We start from the raw sequence: 13,241 nt of genomic DNA, 5'->3' as shown, positions 1-13,241 counted from the left end.
TTATATCTCTGAATTATTGTGTCCCCAGGCCACAGTGAGATCACTGAGGTCTACTTGCCAATGCCCTCTGGCTGTCCTGAAAGCTAGACTTAAGACCAAGGGTGACCATGCTTTTGCAGTTATGGCCTCCACCCTCTGGAACCATCTTCCCCTAGTGATAAAAAACGCTGAGTCAGTAGTTTTAAAAAGCTCTTAAAAACTCACCTGTTTCATATGCACTTTATCTCGTAATGTATGATTGCTCTCTGTGTTGCTTTCATTGTTTTTATTGTTAGGGCCTGAGCCCAAAGGGCGAAGACCCTATTGTTTTTCGTGTGTTTGTTTCTTTCTTATTATTCTTTCTTTATTAACACGCCACTTCAACCCTAAATTTGACCCCCTAAACATGCTCAAAAAATCACCAAATTTGGCACGCACATCAGGTCTGGTGAAATATTTGATAAAATGTAAAAATTAAGCCCCAAAGTGCCAAAATGTGCTCGAGAGCGCCACCTATGTATCTAAAACAGCGGCCACGGCCCGTAGGAATGTCGTAGAGAGATCGAACCAAAACTCAATTATTCGTCTCATCAAGCCCTACAAATCATACACTGACACCCCTGACCTAAATCCAACAGGAAGTCCGCAATCTCAATTTCAAAGTAAAACTTTGTGCCAATTTTGGACCTTGAATAAACGCTATCTCCTCCTAGGGCGTTAATGGTATCGGCTTCAAACTTTAATACATGACTTATCACACTGTGCTGAACAAAAGTCATTAAAAACTTTGTAATAACTCAAACGGTTTAGATCTAGTAAGCCCTGAAAGTTGGAGTGCAACATCACACCTTACAATGTAAACCAATGGGGAGGCAATCTCTGGGCATGCACTTTGTGCCAAACTGGGGCATCTGACTTCTAAACTATAAGTCCGACCACTTTCAAACCTGTATCAATGGATTTGTGACGAAAATTCCTACAAAAAAATGTGATTTTTATGTAGGATTTGGCCATAGTCATGGGATTTATGAGGATATTTCACAAGAGTATTCTGAAATCCTTCTCTCCAGCTGAGAGGGAGAGAGAGAATGGGAGGGGGGGATGGGTAAAGTAAGACCTGTCAGCCCAAGTCTGAAAACATCTACATGCCTGTGACAGAAGGCCTTGGACTGCGCCACACTCCAGTTACTTAATGTTTCTACACATGTGACAGCAGTGTTCAATCCTTACTTTTTTTTCAAGGAGTACATGTGCTCCTAAATGAAAAAAATTAGGAGCACACACATAACTTTAGGAGCACACTGAAAAATGTTCAAGTAACAGTTTCTTAAAGAAAACAATTACATACATATTTACAATTTACCACATACATATTTAAACTCTGTGTGTGTGTATGTATGTAAATCACAATTTATGTTGTTTTTAGTGCTCGATTATGGCAAAAATCATAATCACAATTTTTTTGTTCAATATTGAGATCATGATTATTTAACATAATTACTTTTTCATTTTTGCCAGTTGCCGATGTTGATATATGCACATATTTTTTCCACTTGGCTGAGGAGACTATTACACATGCAATCATATATTGTATCAATGATCAAGAAAGACTATAGCCTATATGAGCGAAGAACTTTAATGCTGAGCTACTGAACTCCAGTCTTCCTAAGTTCTTCCTTCATATCTTGTCTTTCTTGATCATAGTATGATCTATGCTTGCATGCATAATAGCCTCCTCAGCCAGCTGGTAAAAATATGTGCATATATCGGCATCGGCAATCGGCCACAATGAGTTGGAAACATCAGCATATCGGATATCGGCAAAAATCCAATGTTGTGCATCCCTAGTTAAAAGTCTTTACATTCCTAAAAATAGACTTGATGAAAATTAGGAAATTAATTTGTTTTACACACAACTCATCAAGGGTTTACAATTTACTAATTGAAATTCAAGTGAATGGGCACAAAACTTGCATGATTTTTATGACACAGGTGTGAGCAAGGCAGCCATGTCTCACCCTGCAGAAAACTAACAATGGGGTGGCAATCTCTAGGCATGGACTTTGTGTCAAAAAAATGGTTCTGATGTCTAAACTATAAGTGTGACCACTTTGAAACCTGTATCAATGGATTAGCGATGAAATTTCCTACAAAAAAATGTGATTTTTAATGTAGGATTTGGCTGAAGTCATGTGATTTATGAGGATATTTCACAAGAAGTGTGACATTCTCCTCTCCAACTGAGAGGGAGAGAGAGAATGGGGGGGGCGGGGGGGGGGGTTGAATGGAGCTCAAGAGTTTTGTTTACTAATTGAAATTCAAGTGAATGGGCCCAAAGCATGCATAATTTTGATGCCACAGGTGTGAGCAAGGCAGCCATGTCTCACCCTGCAGAAAATTCTCATCCTCACACCGTTGAGATTTGATGTTTCACCATGACAGAGGAAGTTGCTATAACTTTATTGTACATGCTCCAATCTGCACCAAACTTTACATGTTTGATAAGACTCTCGGCCTGAACACGTGTACATGACAATATTCCATCAGTGATGCAAACTGGCTGAATAGCGCCCCCTACGAAATTTCAGTAAAGCAGCCCCAACAGTGGGCGAAACAGTGGACAAAGGAAGCGATGTTTATCTCCTTCTTGCACTGTCTGAAAACAGCCTGGGTCTGAAGACATCTACATGCCCGTCACAGAAGCCCTTCGATTGCGCCGCGGCCCGACGTGTGCAAGGGCGCGAAGGCCAGTTCAACGCTGCTTGCAGCTTTAATTGTATCTGACTTCCGCATAGTTTTTATGGTTTATTGTTTTTATATTGATATTACGTGTTGTTAAACTTTTTTTTTTTTCTTTTTATTCTATTTTATTTTTCTCTCAATTGTTTGCATTGTACAGCACCTTGTAACTCTGGTTTTGAAAGGCACTTTATGAAAAAAGTTTACTTACACTCAGTTTTACCATAATTTTCAATTGCATGCAGGATGCAGAAGAAGGGCAAAATCAGCAATGATTTTTAATCGCCCTGCCCCTTGAGTCCCTGATTTATTTCTTCATTATCAACCCTCACCTCACACTTTTCTTGCTTCTTTCTCCTAATTTAAAATGTTTTTTGAAACATCTGAAATCTTTAAAGATACAGACGTGGCCAAAATTATTGGTACCCTTTCATTTTATTAAAATAATGCACCACTCACCTTGAACAGTGTTTTGATTGAGATTGAGATTGAGAACTCAACAAATATAAATACAAATACAAATACTGGGCTCTCTGCACATCCCTACTATCACAGCATTTTGGGGTGAAACACACAGCCCAGTGTCGGAAAGCTGTATCTTAGTCGCAGGTCATGGGTCTTCCAGCAGGATAATGACTCCAAACATACATCCAAAAGCACCCAAGAGTGGATGAGAAGAAAATGTTGGACCGTTCTGAAGTGGCCTGCTATGAGTCCTGATCTTAATCCCATTGAACATCTGTGTAAAGAGCAAAATACTTGTAGTTGGGAGATGGCACCCATCAAACCTAAGACAACTGGAGCAGTTTGCTCAAGAAGAGTGGGCTGAACTACTGGTGGAGAAATGTAGAAACCTTATACAGAGTTACAGAAAGCGCTTGACTGCAGTTAAGGGTACCAATATTTTTGGCCATGTCATTTTCATTTGTTTTATTGCATTAAATAATATGTTAAGTTGTAAATCAAAAGCAAAGTTTCAGTTATATTCAATGTGAAATAAAGAATGATGGATACTATATACTTCTGTCAGTTTCACCTTAATACAGAAAAAAATAAGTTTTTGGGTTTTTTTTTAAGATGGAAGATACCAATATTTTCAGCCATGTCTGTATTTGATATTTGATTAAAAAAGCTTCCCTTCACTTTCTTTCTCTCCATCTGTTTTATTCTGTTTTTTAAAATATTCTGTCCATTTTCTGTGTTCAGGTTTAAGGACAATGGGCACGATGCAACCATGTCAATCTTGGATATTGGCTTGCTAACGGGCTTCACCGTTAACACAAAAGACCTCGAATCAGTAAGTCTTTACAGATATGCACATACCCATATAGAGATGTGTTTTATGGTCTAGAAAGTTGTCTAATCATGTTTGTGTGTGTAGTTGTCCAAAGGACATGCCCGCACTATTGCAAAATATGAGATGAACACGGTCCTGTCAGAAAAAGGCTCACTCATCATCTACCTGGACAAGGCAAGGCATCAGTATTACCTCCCTCTACCCCTTTTCTCTCTGCCTTGTTCTTTCTCTGTTTATCTATGTCTCACCTCTGTCTTACATCTCTCCATAGGTTTCTCATGAACGTCCAGAGGAGATTGCTTTTAGGATTCATCAGAAGCTGAAAGTGGGCGTCTTACAACCAGCTGCTGTGTCTGTCTATGAATACTATAAACGTGAGTCTCAAAGACACTTATACTATATGCTGCCTCTGTGAGCTTCATGATTTTTCTTTGCTGCTGATAAATGTTCAGAGTAATTAACAGGAAGAATAAGCAGACATTATTATATTCCCAAAGTATCTTATGTTCATTTTGTGATGTGCTGCAATCAGCACAAAATATTTAGGGCCTCAGCCCCAAAGGGCGAAGACCCTATTGTATTTCATGTGTTTGTTTCTTTCTTATTCGGGCCTGAGCCCCAAAGGGGCGAAGACCCTACTGTATTTCGTGTGTTGTTTCTTTCTTCTTCTTCTTCTTTCTTTATTATTACGCCACTTCAACCCTTAATTTGATCCCCTAAACATGCTCAAAAACTCACCAAATTTGGCACACACATCAGGTCTGGTGAAAAATTTGATAATGTAAAAATTATCCCCCAAAGGGCCACAAGGTGCTCTATGGCGCCACCTATGTATCTAATATGGCTGCCACGGCCCGTAGGAATGTCGTAGAGAGATCCAACCAAAACTCAATTATTCCTCTCATCAAGACCTACAAATCATATGCAACACCCCTAACCTAAATCCAACAGGAAGTCCGCAATATACCCATCAAAGTACAACTTTGTGCCAATTTTGGACCCCCAAGAAACGCTATCTCCTCCTAGGGCGTTAATGGTATCGGCTTCAAACTTCAATACATGACTTATGACACTGTGCTGAACAAAAGTTGTTAAAACTTTGTAATAACTCGGACGGTTTAGATATTGTAAGCCCTGAAAGTTGTAGTGCCACATCACACCTAACAATGGGGTGGCAATCTCTAGGCATGGACTTTGTGTCAAACAAATGGTTCTGATGTCTAAACTATAAGTGTGACCACTTTGAAACCTGTATCAATGGATTAGCGATGAAATTTCCTACAAAAAAATGTGATTTTTAATGTAGGATTTGGCCGAAGTCATGTGATTTATGAGGATATTTCACAAGAAGTGTGACATTCTCCTCTCCAACTGAGAGGGAGAGAGAGAATGGGGGGGGCGGGGGGGGGTTGAATGGAGCTCAAGAGTTTTGTTTACTAATTGAAATTCAAGTGAATGGGCCCAAAGCAGGCATAATTTTGATGCCACAGGTGTGAGCAAGACAGACATGTCTCACCATGCAGAAAATTCTCATCCTCGCACCATTGAGATTTGATGCTTCGCCATGACAGAGGAAGTTGCTATAACTTTATTGTACATGCTCCAGTCTGCACCAAACTTTACATGTTTGATAAGAGTCCTGGCCTGAACACGTCTACATGACAATATTCCATCAGTGATGCAAACTGGCTGAATAGCACCCCCTACAAAATTTCAGCAAAGCAGCCCCAGCAGCAGGCAAAACAGTGGACAAAGGAAGTGATGTTTATCTCCTTCTTGCATTGTCTGAAACAGCCCGGGTCTGAAGACATCTACATGCCCGTGACAGAAGACCTTCGATTGCATCGTGGCCCAACGTGCATAGAGGTGCGAGGGCCCGTTCATCGCTGCTTGCAGCTTTAATTTTTAAATATCTTTCTTTCTCATTGCAGAGACACGTTGTGTGAAATTCTACCATCCAGAGAGAACAGCTGGCAAGCTTTTGAGGCTCTGCAAAAATACTGAATGCACATGTGCTGAAGGTAAGCAAGATGAAGTCTCACAGATGATCAAATCTGTCTACAGCAAGCATACCTAAGCAAACCATACACCTAAAATTCTTGTAAAAGAAACACATAAACACAACACGAACAATGTGCTTCAAAGAGGTAAAGCATATCTTGATCAGTGGTTTGGGGGTGATCATTCTGCTTTGTCTGTAAACTGCAGCGATTTAGTATTGCACCTGAGTAAAGATGGAGGACTTGACGCTGACAGAAGATTAAACAACAGCCACACTAGCGACTCTAATGTCAGCTTGCTATCATGCTTAGTATAATGATGCTAATGTGGCAAGAGAATAGTATGTAGGGCACTAACCATTGTAATCAAAGGAATCCAACTACGCCACCCTGGAGGTTTTACCTAGGGACAAATGTTACCTAAGACCAGTGCCAATAACCCAAAAAGGCAATCAGGTTCATAACACTAAGAAGCAAGAGACGTGGTTCCAACCATCAATAATTCTTTATTTTAACATTAGCAAAAATGAGTAAAAAAAGAATAACTAGAAATGCATTTCCTGCGGAAAATGTGTGTGAATGCTGAAACTGAAAGGAATCACAAAGCATTGCTGAAAATACTAAACACTTGTTCAGGATCTCCATCTGTACAAATACAATTTGATTATCATGGCATGTTACATTTAAGAGATTTGGTAGTTAATAAGTAGTATGGTGGTGTTTTATTTATGACCACAAGGTGGGACTATTGGTGCCATGATTCCGTATGTCGTGCAGATTCTCATGGAAAACCTGTGCACCAAGTTTCGTTTCATTAGCGCCCCCTTTTGGCAGAAACTTATGAAATGTTACACACTTCTGTAAGGTCACCTTGTGTACAACATCCCTAAATTTGGTTGCAATCTAGACTCAGTATTGAGGAGTTATTGACCATTAAGTGCATTAGGCCAGACCTTCAAAAGTTTGCTTACCAATAACAGACAAACCGTAAGTGGTATCTAAAAAAAAAAAAAAGGAACAAGTTGTATTCGGGGTCCTCTAAACATGGTATGTACCAAGTTTCATGAAGATTGGATGAAATATGTGCCAACAGAAGCAAAACATATGTTTCTTGAAAAAAAACAAAATGGCGGAATAAATTTATATGCGCAAATGAGCGTGGCCTATATCAGTCTAATCAGCATCATCCAAGGAACATCCTGACCATATTTTTTTGATAGGTCTTATCGTTCATGAGTTATTAGCCAAAATATAAAACATTTAATAACTGACCACATGGTGGAGCTATTGGTACCATGTTTTAATATGTTAAGTATTTACAGATGGGACACCTGTACTTTAAAAATCAACATTGTACCACTTTTAGTTTTTGAGATATTAGCTTTCAAACATTCCTCCCATAGACTTTCTATTATAAATTTTAATATTTAAAAAAATTATATAGAATCACTGGATTATGATAGAAAGCTGAAAAGTAATAGCTCACATGTCCTGAAAGAGCTGAACATTTTGATATTTGAATGGTTTCTATCACTCAAAGTATAGAGGAGTTGAAAGCTTGCAAAAAACATACGGAAGAATAAGAATAACTAGAAAATGTAATTTCTGTAGAAATTGTGTGTGATTGCTGAAAGCGAATTTAGATTGCATAACTGGAAGCTGAACACAATTGAAAAATCTACCAAGATTAAAATCAGCAATGGGTGGAATTGAACCTACACCCTCATGTTTGTAAGACAGAGATGCTATGGAGTAAGCTAACATATCACACAGTAATATTAGGCCAGATTCTGCTATTTACTCTGTCAATTGCATGAAATAGACAAAAAAGCAGTTCAGCTCAGTTCATTAAGCAGATTGACATCACCTGGACTCTTTCATCCTTCAACTCTACTGAGCTCTGCCCTAAGCGGGGCTCGAACTCACAACCTTTGGATCTAAAAGGAGTTGAGAAATGACATGAGCTTAAACCACTAGACTACTCAGACTAGATCTACAGAATTGTAAAAGATGTATTTAACAAGAATAGCAATCCACACTTTAGGTAATAATGTTAAAGTGAGCTAGAGAGGAATTGACTTATGGTACATGATAGAGATGGAAAGCAACTTTGTACATGACAGCAATATTATGAGTAGCACTGCAGAGAGCAGGTATTGAACACACAACCTTGTCATCTAAAGGACAGTTGATTATGAGAGCAGTGTTCTAAACCACTGAGTCAACAGACATTCCTAGTAATGAGAGGAAAAAAATCTCCATTTTGATGATGAAAATGTATTTGTCTCAAACCAGAGCTTGAAGCCCAGAGATTTGTACATCATTAGTGAAAGCAAGACTAGTTTAACATGAGAATGAATGATATGTGTAAAGTGTTTGAAGGAGGAGAGAATCTTTAAGTTTAAGAAACTGCAGTGAGAGAAGACACACATCCTACAGACTGTATTGCAGTCAATGAGAACATGACAGGGACTCTCTATCAATTAAGGTTCAGATCTCAAAAACTATAAGTCCTATGTGAAATGTATTTACATTTTGAGAGAGAGGAGGCTTGTGGCAACATAATGAGGCAAGATATGTGCTTGAGGAGTTAAAATTGTGGGAGTGACAGCAGTTTAGAAAAACATTTCTGGTCTAAAATCATCTGTGCTCTCCACTGTGCCTGATCACATGACACACTGGTGAGACCTGAAAAAATCTGAAACACCCCTGACTTTGGGCTTAAATTGCTGAAAAACTACAAAAGATATCACTAAACAATCTGATAACTTTGAAAGTTCAAAGTTTTGTGAACTTTTTACAGTTTGAATGGCGTCTGTAAGATAAGGGACTTCCGAGCAGTTGAGTGTCAAAGTGACCAAGGTTCCAACTCAGTTGGACGGTTCGTCCCATAGACTGTCATTATAAATTTTAATGTTTTAAAAAATTATATAAAATCGCTGAAACATGTTACATTTCAGAAAAATACAAGCACACGTCTGCTGAATGAGTTGCACAGATTAACAGTTGAATGGTTTTTATAGCACAAAGTATGCAGCAGTTGAAACGGGGCAAAAAACGTACGGAAGACAGAATAAGAATAAAGACTGACAAGAACAATGTGTGATTGCTTCCAGCAATCACACAATAAGGGGGCAGGGGAATTATTCAGGGCTGAGGCTTACCAGTGGAGGGGGGGTAGGAGAGGTATCCAGAAGAGAGTCACCCCGAATCACACGTACACACACATCCACACAAACACACAATGGTGAAGATTCAAACCCAGGGATGCTCAGATGAACACAGCACACAGAAAAGGAGGAACCACCACTTATGATCACCAACCCTACCACTGTGGGCAATCAGCTTCTGAAAAATAAAAAGGAATACAAAATCAGTAAAGTATTCAACCAAACAAACAAACAAAAACACCATACAGTGGCCCTGATGTTGAAACGATTAACACTGGTTATCAACAGCTATAGAAAAAGGGCCTCCTGCCAGTGGTGTAACAAAACACGAAAAAAAAGAAAAAGAAAATAATGAACAAACAAACAAAATCAAACTAAAGAAACACTCTCCAAAACAATATCAGTTGGTCAGATGATTGAACACCTAACCAGCAACTTAGGAACAAAATAAACACAACAAAGTACACCAAACAATATTTATTGCAGACATAAAAAAAGCCCTGTATTTGCACCACGAAAAAAAATAAACAGAATAAACCATGAAAACAATATTGTTTATGTGAAATCATTATGTAAGCTATAAAGTAGAGACAAATGAATGAACTGAACTAAGCAAAACTGTGAATAAACAAACGATAACTACAAAAGAAAAGAAAAACCCTCTCACAATGCACACACACACTCACACACTTAAAATGGCTCAGCTAAAAGAATACTAGTCATGGTTCTGCTGGCCCACAACGCTGCATGACCCGACCAAACAATTCTTAACAAAGACGATGATTGTTAACACCAATTATAGGCAAAGCAGCAGCATTCTTGTGGCGTGGGCCAGAATTGCCGCAGCAGCTCCCAGGTGAAGCTGCTAAATGCTGACCAAGGCCCACAGTCCAATCAGGCAGCGTATGCAAGCTCAGGGGAGGAGAGAGTTTATGGTGCCTAAGCTGCCACTACACATGGGGACTGACAGCAGACAGTGAGAGGGTCACTTCTGAGGGAGGCGAGTCACCACGGAGGGATCTGCAGCAATTGCAGAAGTCCAGCGAGACGGGGCGTGCATTCAGCATCAGGGGAGTGGAGCGAAAACAACTACCTGTGTTCATAGGCTACCCACAGACAATGATTGACTATCGATCGCCGAGTAATCAAGAGACTAAAACACTACAGGCCTGCTTAAACCAGACAGGAATACATTTCCATTCTACTACACTAACATGGACTATGAAAGAGTTTTCACTCATTAAGGATACTTTAAAGTCTCATAGATTGACCTTATTGAAACATCAGCAAGCTTTGGGCTTTTTGTTAGCCAAGTTTGGGGGTTTGTGTGCAATTTTACATTTGACTGGTGGTTCTTGTATGACTTTAAATACTATAAATTTGAATTTCACTTTGTTAGTAAAATTTGTTAGACACATTCTAAACCATTCCACGGCTAAAATGAGTAATTCTTTGTTTAGAAACAACATGTATATGCTAAATTTCACCACTCAGGGATTTTTGTTTTTGAAAGCAAATTGTTTTATTGGCATATAAAATTGCCCCCCACCCCTCCGATCTTGTCAGGTGAGGGACAATGATATATTATGATGCAGTTTGTTGTAAGATTCCATGTTGGTTTTCCTCCTGCGCTCCCCAATTTTTTGAGTCACCAGCCACCACTGATTGGCACAGTGAAACAAACAGATCAGCCCGGAGCTCCATGGTTAAATAATGTGTTATTGATCAGAAGGAGGTCTAACTCTTTCCAATGAGTAATTGTCTTAAATAATCGTGACCTCAATATTGACCAAAATAATCATGATTATGATTTTTGCCATAATCAAGCAGCCCTACCATATTCTGCTGCCATGTTTCAGTCAAGAATATAAAGTCTACACTTTCACTACAAAATAAGTCATTCAGGATAAATGACTTATTTCCAATAGACCGTGCATTGATCAGGACCATCATGGCAAGGAGAGGCGCAGGGCTGCCAGTGGAGGTTCCCAGTGCACACATCGCCTTTAAATATAGAGTGTGGATTCCAGAACAGATTAAAATTGTAAATAAAGCCAATATTGTGACTGAGAAGTCTGTTGAAACGCCCTGATCCACAGGCAAGTGTGGTGACTGGACTAGAGATAAAGAAAGTCATTCCACAGCTACTTAGGAATTTGAAACTAACTTGAAGAGGTCATTAAAATCAGACTGCTGATGAGCAGTATCATTTGTCCCCACATGAACTATTAATTGTTTGGTCAAGGACGGGACTGAGTGCAGCAGCTCCGGGAGCCTATCCAGGATGTCAGGGACTGTGGCTCCGGGAAAGCAATGTATGGCTGTGTAGAAGAAACTGATGTTTCTGATAAAGAAGTTCCCAACTATTGTCCACACATATGCACATGTGCTTATTTAGGTCATCAGGTCATCAGTTGTGTATTTATTTTGTGCCCATTGTCTGTTTCCAGAGAACTGCAGTATGCAGAAGAAAGAAGGAATCACCAACCATCAGCGTACAGCTAAGTTATGTGAGACTACACCGACCAGCACAATTGATTTTGGTAAGAGAATGTAGATGGACTGCATTTGTGTTAGTGAAAGATTGAGGAAATAAGTAAGGGAGCACGTGAGCTAACATCTGCATCTTGTCTGTCCTCAGGGTACAAAGTGAGAGTGGAAAACTCTGAATACGTTGGGTCCACCGACATTTATACAATGCGGATACTGGAAGTCATCAAGGAAGGTGGGTATTTATCTGCTTTGAACCTTCAAAACGAAACAAAAGTGCCTGAAAATAGGTGACATTTTTTGCCACTACCTTAGATATTTTAGTTTGACATTTTGGGGAATATTTGGGAAATTACTTTCTTGCCAAGAGTGAGATTAGATGATTGATACCACTCTCAGGAAGCTACAGCCAGCAGCTGGATAGTTTAGCTTGCATTGGTAGGTAACTAGTGGAGACTGCAGGAAGTTACTGGTCCTGGTCAAGAAATAGTCTGGTATACAACCCCCCCATAAAATGATGAATCATTGCTTTTACACTTCAATTTTGGAACAGATTAAACAAATGAGATGCATGTTAATTAGAAATTTAGAGGTGCTAGTAGGCAGGTTTTGTTACCTTTGGACACAGCCAGGCTAGCCACTTACTTGGCTGGCTGCTGCTGTAGCTTCATATTCACCGTACATACTGTATATAATTGTGTTATCATTCTTCTTATCTGAGTCACCAGGAAGCGAATGTGCACATTTCTCAAAAATGTCAAACTGTTGCTTTAAGCATAATTCCACTTGGAAGATGTGAGAATACAATAGTTATGTTTCATACTGCACCTTTAGTTATGCATTTAATCCATAAGCATTTTCTTGCTCTTCTCCTGCATTGTAATTACAGGAAGTTCTGATGTGGATCCTGTGGGTAAGCTGCGCGCGTTCCTGAGTTATCCACATTGCAGAGAGGCTTTAGATCTGAAGCGTGACAAAACCTTCCTTATCATGGGCACATCCAAAGATATTTTCTATGATGACCAGGAGGAATCGTAAGTGTGTTCTTTGTGTGTGTGCACCCCCCTCATAACATCATCTCCAATAAACTGTTTCACCGCTTTCTATTACCAAAACATACACAAAATCAGGTTTGCCTGTCATGTGCAGCTTAGTTTGTTGCTATATTACCTTTTATGGAAGGGAGGGAGTCGTGCTTTTTCATCTGTTTATATTTCAATCCAAAAAGTTAAATCTAGAGCACTACAGGTAGCTGACCACATGAACATACAATGATTTTTACTTTGCTCTCCTCAGGTATCAGTATGTACTTGGTGAGAGAACCTGGATCGAGTACTGGCCTACGAACGCAGAGTGTCAAACTGCGGGATACAGAAAGACCTGTTTGGGCATTGAGGAGATGATCGGTATTTTCGAAGACTATGGATGTCAGCAGAAGTGAAACACAAGGAAATAAAATGTTCTTTTAAAATTAGCTGTTATTTGCGTAAAACTTAAACTGCTACAAGATATGTGATGTAAAAGTTAAACTGTTACACTGTGTTGATTAAAATGTAATTGTCTTAA

General features: G+C 39.3%; 1 protein-coding gene across 1 annotated transcript in view; it reads left to right on the top strand.

Annotated features, from left to right (window-relative positions):
- Positions 1-13,241, top strand: part of LOC137176835 (complement C3-like) — a 40,781-nt gene extending 27,540 nt beyond the window's left edge. The window contains exons 36-43 of the mRNA XM_067582802.1: positions 3,925-4,015; positions 4,100-4,189; positions 4,287-4,389; positions 5,947-6,036; positions 11,636-11,728; positions 11,827-11,910; positions 12,565-12,709; positions 12,972-13,241. Coding sequence (XP_067438903.1) covers positions 3,925-4,015; positions 4,100-4,189; positions 4,287-4,389; positions 5,947-6,036; positions 11,636-11,728; positions 11,827-11,910; positions 12,565-12,709; positions 12,972-13,116 — 841 coding nt within the window. The 3' untranslated portion in view covers positions 13,117-13,241. The remainder of the gene's footprint in view (positions 1-3,924; positions 4,016-4,099; positions 4,190-4,286; positions 4,390-5,946; positions 6,037-11,635; positions 11,729-11,826; positions 11,911-12,564; positions 12,710-12,971) is intronic.

Source organism: Thunnus thynnus, chromosome 3, assembly GCF_963924715.1.
Source record: "Thunnus thynnus chromosome 3, fThuThy2.1, whole genome shotgun sequence".
In the NCBI taxonomy this organism is placed as follows: Eukaryota; Metazoa; Chordata; class Actinopteri; order Scombriformes; family Scombridae; genus Thunnus; species Thunnus thynnus.
The sequence above is the reverse complement of the archived record's forward strand: the minus strand, read 5'-3'. Positions and strand labels throughout refer to the sequence as shown.